Genomic DNA, 13729 nt, shown 5'->3' with positions numbered 1-13729 from the left:
CTTATTCATCATGTGTCAAAGAGGCCAAATAACAATATTTTGCCGCAGTGATGGCTCGTCTTCAGCCTCACAGCATCCTTTTGATTGCGTCCCTCGCTCTTTGTCTCTATGCTGTTCAGTTTCTCTCCATCTCGTGTGTGGGTAGGTTTAATCAGATGTAACATTTCCTCCGGGGTAATAGGGCCGGCTAATGGTCGTTTTCCCCCTAACGAGCGTGAGCTCCGGAGAGGCTGGCTTTTTACAGTGGCAGTAAATCTCCCAGGCCCAACGTGCCTTTGATTTGGGTTCTGTTATGTCGGTGTAAAATGTGAATGAATGTTTAAAGCCAGACACTCGTTCATTCAGACGGAAACGAATGCTCTCGGCTTTCTGGAAGTTCTTGTGAATGAAAGAGAGGAGCGCAGGGAAAGGGCAGCATGGTCACTGGGTTGCATGTGCATGTGTACATGCTCATATGCATGTATGTAAGTGGACAACAAAGAGAATCAGCAAAGCTTGAGGTGGCCGATATGGCAAAAATATAATATTGCGATACTAAGAAATTTCCACGATACACACAGCCAGGATATTTATATTTTCAGACATCAGATCAGTTGGAACTGAGAAAATAGAACCAGCAGTGCTTTAAAAATTACATCATCAAAATCATATCAAAAACTATGAATACAATGATTTTTATTCAATATTTGGCATATATCCAGTTAAACAGACTGGATGTATACAGACTAATTTTGGTCTCTTTATGGTAAAACATGCAGTTGGTCAATGTTCTAAAAGTACTGACAATATCCATAGTATGTTCTGAAAAGCGTGTTGTATTGTGTTGTATTGTGACTTAATTTATTAAGACAAATGCATATATTGTCAAATTGCCCAGCACTAACTTGAACATACACATTCAGCATTGGTCCAAAGTTTGGACTCACCTGATTTAATGTATGTTTCATTTTACGCTTAAATCATTCTTGTTAATCTAATTGTTTGCTGTTCAAAAGTTTGCGATCATTTGTTATAATAATCATTTGTGTTATTGTCATACTGTACTGTGCAAAAGTCAAAGACCACCCTTTCATTGATTTAATTTCTAGTGACGATGGCAGTTTAGTTCAAGTTATCAATTTTTCAAAGAGCAGAAATTATAATTCAACAGAAAATTACACAGAAGTCTCAATAACTAAATATACATTAAACACCTTTTTCAGCTTCCAAGAAATCTTCAGGGATATTTTTCCACACCTCCAAAAAATGTGATTACATTTTCTGTCTCCTTTTCTCAGTGAGGCTTCTTGACAGCAACACATCCTTATAGACCCATAACACTGAGTTGTCTTCTCACAAGGATGGACGGTTATGTTTTCAGATCTGAAGCAGCTTGATTTCCTCTCTCTCTTTCTCAAAGATGAAAGCTTTAAGTCAGGGGTATCAAACTCAACCACTAAAAAGGCCATGTTAAAAAATCTCAACAATCTGTGGGCCAGAGAACAACGATATTGTGTTTCATCTTTAATTAACATTTTGCTGTAAACCGAACTGGTCTTTGTTTATTCAAGATATGCAAAAACTTAAACAGTAAAATATGGGCACTTGTAGTAGACCTCGAAATATTACATGAATACTTGAAATATTCAAAATGTAAAGGTCCCCAGGTGCTTGGTCTTTTAAACCTGCCTATTTGATTGAACCAGACACCTGGCATCTTTTCTTTGCTGCAAGTCCATTAATACTTGGGCACAGTTTCTGAGCTGCTGAGCTAATGCTAGATGTTATTATGGTTGAACTGCAGACAGTTGTTTGGTGATACGACTGGTGTGGAATTGTGTAGAACTGAGGTGTAAATGCTGTTCCATAGACTGCTTTTGGGGTAGGAGAGTCAGAGCGCACATTACATTGCAGTGCATGATGGTGACTGTAGTGCAGTGCATTGTGAAACAGGCTAATATTAATAGAAAATTCTAATATTTTTGCAGGCTGGATAGGGTTGTGTTGTGTTTGACACATGGCCTCTAAGTGCTGTTTATCTGATGGGGACAGTGTTGGTGTCTACCAGGTCTTCCAGGTGGTTGTTAGGAGTCCCGTTTTCTCTGTAGCACTGAATCGTTTTTTTGACTCCAGATTTGGAAACTCCTGTTTTTTTTTCACTTATTGTGCTTTGACTTTCTCCTCAAGCAGGTAGATTTTGTTGCATCTGTTCTCCTCTCTGACTTTTGCACAGTAGTAAAAATGAAGAAAAACCCTTTCTGAGTAGGTGTGCTATTGGTGCTGTGTGTATGTGGGTGGGTTACTTTAGCATTTAGCCTTTCTGTAGCCTGTGCATTAGGGGTTTTTGGGTGTGTGGCCTACAAGTGCTTCTCCAGTCACATTCTCTATCATCTCTCTATCGTTCAAATAAATACGCACAGCTCACAGTTGGTGGTTAGAACATGTTGTAATCATGGTCTCCTGATGTTTGTGCTGCTGCCTGTGTCTTTGATGCCCACCCACTGCTCTCCGTGGCTAAAGGTGGCGTCTGCGAGGCTGCTGCTTTGCGTGCCTGTGCTGATTCAACAGCGCAGACTTCGGGGAATAGGAGGTCAGAGTGGAACTGGGGGCAGCGTGTGACGAAAATGGAAAAAGGGGGGATTCCCTTCTTCCAGGCCAACACACACAAACACACACGTTCGCATGCACGCACACACTGCGTCTGTCTGTTAGTTTAAGCGCCGCTACTGTAGCCAGGCTGTGGTCGCCTGGACGGCAGGTAGCGGACTCTTTCACTTAGAGCGCTGTTGCTGCGGCCTAATCTGCTCCAGATGAGGGAGAGAAACGATCCTTCTGTTCTGACTTCATTACAGCTGGGAGGTGTCCCAGAATGCCTCAGCGGGCCTGCGTGTCCATCACCATAGCCTGTGGGCTCTCATGTAAGATTTAGCTGTGGCTGTACCTGTGCTTGATGAACAGGGTATCTGAATCTGGTGCCCTGGTGATTACAGCTGTGGTGGGATGATTCTGTGCAGTACTTTGAACAGCAGTGGACAAATGTGACTATTAGAGCTAGGCCTTCAATTCAGGCCATAAATGTCATAAATGTAAGTAGAAGAGCAGATATTTTGTTATGATTTGAATGTGATGAGGGGTTGCTGTTGTGTGTACAATATTATTTTGTAGAAAGGAAACCATATTTTACATTTTTATCCAATTTTTATATTAAAACAAGCAGAAAAGTGCACAGGTGCAGACTGTCTATACGTGTAGAATGTAAATGTCATTCAATATGTGACCTACTGTGTAATTACATTTAAATTGCATATCCAAATAACAATAAAAACTTCAGACTGGGGCTAAATTTCAGAATATCAATGCTATACGTGTGTGGATGGGGGCAGCAGGGTGAATGGTAGCAAGTCAGTGGTACTTCATTGACATAAAATGGATCACAGGTTACATCATTGCTAAAGCACATAATAGACCTACATTTAAGAAAAGAATGAATCGTCAAAGTCTCATTAACAATATTACTGATTGGTAACATGAGCACAAATGAGTTACAAACACATATATGTTAAGTCTCTGTCCATCTTAGTGCTGATTTACATCTCTTTCTTTCTATTCCTCCCTGTTTCAGCGTCTGAGCCCAATCTGAAAGTGCGTTCCCGGCTCAAGCAGAAGGTTTCGGAGCGGAGGAATGGCCCCATGCAGCGCCGCAGAGACGGCAGTGTGCTCGTCACACCACCCAAGAAACGCTCGCTGGAGCCCAGCGGTAAGGAAACATGACAACACAGCAGACATTGATTAGCAATGCATACACATTGTATTCATTGTATAAGTTGGGAAGATGATGCATTGGGACCAGCAAGAAAATCATTTGTGCTTCATTAATGATCAGCTCTTTTAGGTGTAGATGATCAGCCAAGACATGTTTGCTACTGTAGTTTTGCACTGTTCCTAAGAAGCTAATGTAGCTAACTGCTCACATTCATAATGGAAGTTTCATTGGTATCGGTGATATTTTTTCACTGATACCAATAAAACAGCAGGTTGCAAATATCTGCCCATATTATCAGCTGATACATCAGTGGGTCATAGCGATGATCTGCAGTTAGGTGGTGCCAACTGGCACAATTCCAACTTTATTTTGGGCTGTGGCTGGGATGCAAACTTTCAATTTCCTGATAATTTTTTATCAGTACAATTGGTTATTGGAATTTTAATTCCCCCCAAATCGGTTTAGGCTACACAGTTCGTATATTGGCCCTATTCATCACATAGTTTTGTCAAACCGTGTTGAATTGGAGTAATCTCAAATATATTTAGACTTCATTAAGACATGCAGTTTGCATGATGCTAACTGGAGGCTCTAAGCTTCCATTACATTTTAACTTCAACAGCCTCATAGCTTAAGTGCGAAACTAAAGAAGCATACCAACGAACATATCTATCATATTTCAGTAAAATGTAAATATGATTATTGGCTCAACAAACGCTTTAAGCAAGAAAAATACTTTACTAACCAAGCTGCTTTTTTTTTGCAAAAGGTTGTTATCCCACTGTCAGCATCCACTAACCCAAAAAATGCTCTCTGTCTCTCACACAGATTCCTCAGCCAATGACAGCTCTCCCAGCTCTGGCCCCAGCTCTCCTATTGGCTTATGCAGTAATGAGAACGGAGCGTCCTACAGGCCCAGTGCTGCCCAGTTAGAGGTAACATGAGCACTGTACACTAACCGTCCAGGTCGTTAGAAACCTCAATATTATGCCTAAACTCACTGACCATTTTATGAGCTCCACATATCTTATAGGTCCATGATACATGTGTACAGTTATAGACTGTGGCCCATCTATTGCCGCCCCCGTCTACCCCATTCATCACTGGTCAGCTATTATTTGGGTGGTGGATTGTTCTACGAACAGCTTTGACACTGACAAGGTAGTTTGTGTGGTGTATCTGGTGTTTTTATATATGTCAGTGTCACTGCTAGGTTGAGAGTTGACCACCACCTATTTAATCAAGCTGTCGTGGAGTTCTTGTGCTGATGTTGAGGCAGTTTGGAACTCTTTAATGAGTGATGTAACAGAGGATAAGGTGATTTTTATGCACTTGGCAGCCCCACACTGTGAGTTACACAATAACAGCTACAGTTTACCAGGGCAGATATAGCAGAGACTGATTTGTGGCAAAGATGTCATCTTATGACAGTATCAGTGTTTGTCTATGGAGATTACAGGGTCATATGTTCAATTACACACCTGTTAACGACGAGTACAGCTGAAACACCTGAATAATTGGGATGAGTGTCCACATACTTTTGGCCATATAGTGTAAATTATCTCTGCCTGTCTTTTTATGTAATTTGTGTGTGTGTTTACTAGCTGCAGAAGCTGATGTGAATGTGAATGTGAGCAGTGCAGCATGGGAAGCACTTTTAACTTGACAATCTGTTGAAGCATCCAATATAAATCTCTTGGATAAAGATCTCTCTTAAAGGAATAGTTTGTCATTACACAATTTTTTCCAGAGATGTAGTCAGTCAGCTGAGACTTGGATTTGGGCTATTTGGGTGACTATTGAGTTCTAATGTTCGTTAGCAATGTTATAAGCTGTAGTTCTAAATGAAAGAAGTTTGGACTCCAAATGTGTGGATAATTGACTACATGTGGAGTGAGTTGGGCAAATTTGATTATTTGCTGAACTATTCCTTTACACAAATGTTGCTTGATTTTTATTCAGGAAGAGCTTATTTTGAGGCTGTTTCTGGACCATTTCTACTGACTATTATCAGTCATTCATCATTTTAATCAAGCATAACTGGCTGTCTTCTTCAAAAGCATGGATCGTTACAGGCCTTTTAAATTATGTTTACCGTGTTTGACTTTCTTTCTAAATAAAGTACTGAAAGGATGATTGCATTTCCTTCTGTTTCCACTTGGTACAGATTTGTAAAGTAGAGGTAAAGTAATGAGAAGTGAGATTAATTTTCCCATAAATTAGGTGAAGTGATCCCATTAGTAACTACACCGAAACTGGCCTTAAAGCAGTAACGACCTGGAACAGTGCAGTTGCGCAAAAACAGGTTCAGTTCTTGGCTACTGTACTCTTTAGTTTGACACCCCCGAAAGCCGCTGGTTGAGATCCATGATGCTTTAGCACGCAATGTGTTGTTTACGCATGTTGGCTAGCGGCTCCGCACCCCGGCAAATGTTCCATTGTTTGGAGTGTGTGTGAAAACCTGCTGAAAGAGTGCGAGCGTGTTCCTCCAGGCCCTCATAACAGTGTACTGTAAAACAGAGCAGTGTCATAAACAACACTCTTAAAAACTCATTCTGCTTCACAGCATGATTACATCAGTCCCTAGAGCAGCTATACATACTTTCTCTCTCTTCCTCTCTCTCACTCACTCTCTCTCCCTCTTTCTGTCCCTACCTTTTTCTCTTGCTCCCTCTCTTTCTCTGATGCTCTTTTTCTCCCTGTCTCTCTCTCGCCCTGTCTCCCTAAATACATACATACATGTATATATATATATATATATGAAATTTATACACAATGTAAAGGACAACAGGCACTTTCAAATTATGCCAAAAACTGAAAAACAACAAATATATATATATATATATGTTTATGTATGTATATATGTGTATATACCTCCCTCCCTTCTACATGCTATTGTAACAGTTGTGCTGCTACCGTGCATTAACAGTGTTACAATATGTGCCATGTGTTTGTATGTGATTGTTTTACTGTTGAGTTCCACAATTTTTCACAGTTTCTGCATTTTTCAAACATTTAAAGGGAATTCCATCGATTTGTATTCATTATTCAGTGTTTGAGATGTAAACAAAGCCATTCGGAGTTGTTTGATGTGAAATGGTTCATTGTAGTGAAACTTACTCTGATTTCTCTATAGTGGTGCTGATAGGAACCAGGGGTCACCATGTCTACAACACAAATATAGCCATTTTATTTTACTATCAAAAACTGACAGTGAATCTACAAATGTCTTCTGAATTTATATGTAACATTATAATGATAAAATAATGGTAGATTAAGGAAAGAAGTTTTCTTTGGGGACCGTTTTGCCTTATAATGTCCTGTGTGTCTCCAAACAATTAGTAAATGTTGTTGAAAGGAAAGGTGATGTAACACAGTGGTAAACAGGCTCTTGTCCCGACTTTTTTGGAATGTGTTGTAAGCACCAAATTTGGAATGAGCGTATATTTGGAAAAAACAATGAATTTCATTAGGTAAAACATAAAATATTGTTTTTTTATTGTTTTCAATTTATTGCAGGTCAAACAGAATTAACTAATCACTGCCTTCTGTTTTTTATCAGCATTCACATACTGTCCCAACTTTTTTGGCAGAATCCTGGGCTTAAGGTTGACGATTACATAAAACCTGAAAATATATGTATTGTTACACTTTTAGTAGTTGCTAAATAATAAAACTTACGATTAAGAGCTGAATAATATGCCTGGGGTTTGAGGGGTTAAGGCCGAGCCTCTGCTTCACTGTGACTGGCAGGTCTTTTCCGCTCTGTGCTGCGGTTTCTGGCTGAAACTGCTGGTATGAGGCTGGAGGCGGGAGGTGTGTGGGGGGATGTGCTGTGAAGTTCTGCCCAAGCATTTCCTCATTGGGCTGAAGGCCAATGTACGGGGGCAGCAAAGCCCCCCCTTCTCCTCCTGTGGAACCCCTGGACACAATGGAGCTCTTTCTGCAGCTCATCTTCACACACGGCCCCCAGAGAGCGCCTGTTTGTGTTTGTCTACCAAAACTGTCCAGTGAAACGCACAGGGGTGGGCTTAAGACACAGTTAGTATATGTGTGTGTGTGCATGTGTGTGTGTGTGTGTGTGTGTGTGTGTGTGTGTGTGTGTGTGTGTGTGCATGTCTGTGTTTAGGGCTTAATTGCTATCCCAGGTGTCGGGATCTGTGGACCCCCCATACTGAGCTAGAGCTGAAAAGTGTGCACACATAGAAACACACACAAACTTGTTTTTATACAATGTCAGGACAGCAGAGGTGTTCACAAGTCAGTTCATGCAAGTCCAAATGGAGTCTCAAGTCTCCTGGGCATGAGTCTGGGTCAAGTCTCGAGTCTCTTAGGTTTGAGTCCTAGCCAAGTCTTGAGCCTCTGGGAAGCCGAGTCCAAGTTGATTCTCGAGTCTCTAGGGTGCGAGTCCGAGTCAAGTCTCAAGTCTCTGAGGTGCAAGTCCGAATCAAGTCTCTGGCATGTGAGTCTTAGTTGAGTCTCTGGGGTGCAAGTCAGAGTCTTGAGTCTTTGAGGTGTGAGTCTGAGTTGAGTTGGGGGGGTGGTTGGAGGGGCAAGTCCAAATCAAGTCTTGATTCACTGGGGTCCAAGTCTAAGTTAAGTCCCAAGTCTCTGGGGTGCGAGGTACAGTTGAGTCTTGAGTTTCTGGGGTGCGAGCCCAAGCTGAGTTTTGTGTCTCTGGGATGTGAGTCCAAGTAGAGATTTGAGTCTTTGGCATGAGAACCTGAGTCTGAGTTTCGAGTCTCTGAGGTGCGGGTCCGAGTCGAGTCTTGAGTCTCTGGAGTTCGAGTCTGAGTTGAGTCTCAAGTCTCTGGAGTTCAAATCTGAGTTGAGTCTCAAGTTTCTGGGGTGCAAGTTCCAGTCAAGTTTTGAGTTTCTAGGGTACAAGCCCAAGTTGAGTCTTGAGTCTCTGGGGTGTAAGTCCAAGTGGAGTTTTAAGTCTCTGGCATGAGAGTCTGACTCTGAGTTTCAAGTCTCTGGGGTGTGAGTCTGGGTCGAATCTCTGGTCTGTGAGTCTAAGTCAAGTCTTAAGTCTCTGGGGTCCAAATCTGATTTGAGTGTCGAGTCTCTGAGATGTGGGTGCAATTATAATCCCATACGTGTCATATATATATGTAAGTACCTCTATATAGTAATATGAAGTGTATTGTAAATATGTAAGTACCTATATAATATATGTCTCACATGTATCATGTATGTAAATATCTATATGTAATTTGCAACCCAATCTTTAAGCCAAACCCTAATCTTAATCTCAGTGACTAAAAAGAAATGGTTTCGCTCATTTGGGTTTAAAAAATGAAACATGGAGCTTTTGTAAAAACCACGTTACAAAGTCAAGTCTCAAGTCTCTGAGGTGCAAGTCCGAATCAAGTCTCTGGCATGTGAGTCTTAGTTGAGTCTCTGGGGTGCAAGTCGGAGTCTTGAGTCTTTGAGGTGTGAGTCCGAGTTGAGTTGGGGGGGGGGTGGTTGGAGGGGCAAGTCCAAATCAAGTCTTGATTCCCTGCGGTCCAAGTCTAAGTTAAGTCCCAAGTCTCTGGGGTGCGAGGTACAGTTGAGTCTTGAGTTTCTGGGGTGCGAGCCCAAGCCGAGTTTTGTGTCTCTGGGATGTGAGTCCAAGTAGAGATTTGAGTCTCTGGCATGAGAACCTGAGTCTGAGTTTCAAGTCTCTGAGGTGCGGGTCCGAGTCGAGTCTTGAGTCTCTGGAGTTCGAGTCTGAGTTGAGTCTCAATTCTATATATGTTATAATAATATGTCTCACATGTATCATGTATGTAAATATCTATATGTAATTTGCAACCCAATCTTTAAGCCAAACCCTAATCTTAATCTCAGTGACTAAAAAGAAATGTTTTTGCTCATTTGGGTTTAAAAAATGAAAAATGGAGCTTTTGTAAAAATCACTTTACAAAGTCAGGACCAATATGTTGGACCTCCAATGTAAGTTAGGCCTGTTTGTCTTTGGGTTTCCTTCAGAGTCAGAACATTTTTTGTCCTGAAAATGTATGAAAACAAACACATGCATGCACATAAACTTTCAGTGTGATATTGACACAACCTCAGTCCCCTCACAGATGCTGTAGACATGGAGCTTCCTGTTTGTCTAGTGGGGGCTTGGCGTTTTCAGAGCTTTGTTACATTAAGCTTTCCTTTTCACAGCCCCCAGGGGTGTAATAAGAAGGTGAAAACCTGGAGAGAGAGAGTGTGTGGGTCTGTACTGGTGGTCAGATGTCTTGTTTGGAAGTGAGCTCCAGTGACCCTATTCATTACACATTCACACATGCATGCAAACATGCACACACATCTCCAAGTCAAGGAGGGGTAGTTAGAATGAGGAGGCTAATTTAATCATTTTGCCTCAGTGGCTAAATCTATCACATGTATAGCATGACTTGGGTTATGTCATTCTCAGGTTTCTGAGAACTTTAATCTTGTACAGTAGCATTACAGCCAGTCTTTTATGGGTTCCTTCCATCTACAACTTGCTGAATGCATTTGTTTCAATTTCATTTTACCACAAACAAATAGTCTAGATTATTTGCTGCTATTGATGCTGTTACATCTGTAGTAGTTCCAAAGAATTCTAATGAACAGGTATATAGTTGTCATGACTGAAGAAGCTAAATCAAACATTTGTTCAAACAGTAGGCCTGTTCAATGTAAACTGCACCTAGCAAGCTAGCTTACAGTGTTTGTAGTGTAATACTGCTTATCAAGTTCTTATCAGTGGCAGTGGGCTTACACCACTCCAGCCAGCACTTTGTTTGCGCATGGTGATCTTAGACCTGTGTGCAGCTGCTTGGGCATAAACCCATTTCATTAAGCTCATATTGCACAGTTATTGTGCTGATGTTGTTTCCAGCTCTATGTTAACATCACTTACAATTGACTGGGGCAGCGGGTCAAAAGTTTCACAAACTGCTCCAAGTGGACTTTTTTGGGTCTTGGCCTTGCCTCGGTCTTGCTCTAATTTGGTCTTAGACTTGACTTAGTCTCAGCCTTCTTTTGACACAGTTTTGACTTGGACTCAACAGTGGTGGTCTTGCCTACAGCACTACTTTAACCCCTTGAACAGAAGGGTCACTACGCATTTATTAATATAAAACATTCTTATTCTATAACTACCTATAGGGAACCTCAAGGCCTTGAAGGCCTTCAGAAAACGTAGTAATTTCTGTAAAAAAAAATGCATGTCTTCTTGTTGTATTTGAACTCTGCACATATTGTAGTACAACTCATTTCATTGTTAAGTTTTGGTTCAAAACAAAAGGGTTAAAATCTCGAAACATCCAGCAGACAATTATCCAATCAGAGTGAGTTTTTTGTGATATCTAGGTAGATATAGCCAAGTGAGCTCCCCCATTGGGCAGGACTTCACTTCAGTTGTCACTATATGCCTTCACTGATTGCTTAGTGTCAGTCACTGTAAAACTGCTACAGGGTAATATATATGTTAATGTCTGTTACAAGCGTCCAATAAAACATGCAGTGCCTTTTACAAGCATTTAATCTAGTATGGCCAAAATAGTTCAAGTGAATCGCCATTAGCTTAACACTAATATACTACTATAATCCTATAGGGGCACTAGCAGAAATTAGCAGAAATAGTATTATTGTAGGGAGATTTTGTTTCTCTTTGTTTTGTTGACCAAGTTCTCAAACCCTCTGATTCCAGCACACGTCTCACATCACTCTGCTTCTCTTTCTCTCTCCCAGAAGTATTTGCCGCAGGGTGGAATCATGAAGGCAGACGGCTCCATGGCTCTGCTGAACCTCTACACATCACCATCCCTGCCCAACCTCACCTTGGGTCTCCACTCTGGACCTTCTCCGATCAGTGTGAGTTCCTCTCAGAGATCATCTCCTGATTGAGAAAGACATTCAATTTGAGTCTCATCAGTGAGAGATGTTCACCAGAGAATCAGCCAATCGGGCACTCAGAGTTTACTGTGAGGGGCTCTCACTCTTAAAAGTAAAGGATTCTAAGTGGTTCTTGGCTTGTTACAGGGAAAAAAACTTGGTGCAGAACATTTTATACTGTGTGGAGGTTCTTTAAACTTTAAGAATGCTCATCACACTCAAACGCGTCTCTTTAATGAATCATGTAAGGTTCTTTTAAGGAATAGTAGATCTTCTTGCTCCAACAAACCCTTTTTGGCACCTGTAATTTTTACAGAAGGGAACCCTTGGGCCCTTCGAGGCCTTCAGAGAATTATCATGCTTGTAGTATTTAAACTCTTCAAGCATTGTAGTGATACTCCAATTTCATTGTTAAGTTCTGGTTGGAAGAAAGGGTTAAATATTGAAATGCCAAAAGGAAAATTATCCAGTTAGGAATCTTTTCTCTGTGATGTCTAGGTATATGTCCACGTAGGTTTTCCCACTGGTTAGGTTATCTGGAGCTGGACTGAAACCTTACAGCATTAGAGTAGTCTCTTTCTGCAGGCCCACTAGTGGCCACTCTGTGTTGAGCTGCTAGTGAGCAATGAAGTGGAGGGGTGAGAACCCTCTGCAGTGAAAAACAATTCACACCTCTCCATAAAGACGGCCCTGCTGAGAAAACACAGCTTCATCAGTTCATCAAAAAACATTGCTTAAGGCTTGAAAAAATCATTTAAACATAGAAAAACTATTAATGTTATAAATTATAAATGTTGTTTTGCTTACCTATGAAGGCAAAAAATCAGTTGACGCATTAAACTTAAACTTGCATGTGCAGAAGTTTAAACGCATGTACATATGACTAACCTTATATAAAAAGTAGACGCTCGCCTGTGTAGTGCAGCTAAGCATGCTGGGTTTAGTTAAGCTGGAAATTAAGATGTTGTGCTGTGGAAAGAGTTTAGCCAGCTGGACATGGGACAAAATGACCACTCGATTAACTTTATGTATTGTTTACATTCTGAATGGTGACCATTGGGAATAATTTTAGTTTGAAAGTTGCTGTAACACTCCTTTGTCAGTCATCTACACAGCAGGGCTATATGACAAGTTCAGTAGCACAAAGAAAGCAGACAGAAGAGCACATTTATAAACTGATTATAAGCATGATTTCCTTTACTAAGCAAACTTTCAAAAGTGAAAGGAAGTCTTTCAGTAACTGTGCAAATCACAACCCAGTTTAGCATCATATGAGAGGCAGCCATCGACTTCTACACAAGGTAAATAACTTTCTGCTCAATTGATGATGTGGACCCGCGACTCAGAAGGATAAGCGGTTTAGTAAATGTGTGTGGATGATGTGGAAACATGTTGGCTTCTTGAGGTAACACTGAGAACTGGGAAATATCTAACTCAGTATAATTCAGCTGAAGAATATAACTTCAGCTATCATGGCCTAGCCCACAGTCCATCAGACTCTCAGTCTTGTCTGTGGCACATGAAGACTATTAGCAGTACCAGAATATACAGACCTCTAATTGGCTATCTGAACTACTAAACACGCCTACTAAACGCTGACTTAAATTAAATACCAGGTTGCCAGGGTAAACACTGAGATGTAATGATTGTACCATGGAGTAAACATTTGTATGGTGTCATCGTTTTTCTGCATCAGATTTTAACATGTGGAGCTTTACATGTGAGAAGTTGACACTCCGAGAATCTCATGTCAGATTTTGACAGTGTAAGCAATTTTCAACATTATTCAATGTTCAATTCAGGGACCTCCTAAAGTTGCATTTTATGGTCTACCATCAAAAGGGTTAAAAGCCAATGATAGGAGCAATTTTATGACAGAAACATCATGCTGTGCCTTCTGGATGGCTCCAACAGGACGTTAAAAAAAAGAATACTTCTGTAAAAAAACAGCCTAACTATTAAAACCAGTGAAGTTAAAAAGTAGTGGTGGCAGGGCAATACCGTTGAATTCAAGACAAAAATTTGTATTTTCTTTAATTTTTTTTTCACATTTATTAGCAAGTGTTGAGAACGATTTTCCATAAAAAGTTACTATTTTGATACAAGGTTTTCGTCTGACACTGTTAA

The 13729-nt window shown here is 40.7% G+C and overlaps 1 protein-coding gene across 1 annotated transcript in view; it reads left to right on the top strand.

Annotated features, from left to right (window-relative positions):
* LOC118806169 (histone deacetylase 9-B) overlaps positions 1-13729 on the top strand; it is a 64033-nt gene that overhangs the window by 35323 nt on the left and 14981 nt on the right. The window contains exons 6-8 of the mRNA XM_036567555.1: positions 3602-3736; positions 4571-4677; positions 11459-11581. Coding sequence (XP_036423448.1) covers positions 3602-3736; positions 4571-4677; positions 11459-11581 — 365 coding nt within the window. The remainder of the gene's footprint in view (positions 1-3601; positions 3737-4570; positions 4678-11458; positions 11582-13729) is intronic.

Source organism: Colossoma macropomum, unplaced genomic scaffold (genome assembly GCF_904425465.1).
Source record: "Colossoma macropomum unplaced genomic scaffold, Colossoma_macropomum, whole genome shotgun sequence".
Classification (NCBI taxonomy): Eukaryota; Metazoa; Chordata; class Actinopteri; order Characiformes; family Serrasalmidae; genus Colossoma; species Colossoma macropomum.
Note: the sequence above shows the minus strand (reverse complement) of the source record. Positions and strands in the feature narration are given on the sequence as shown.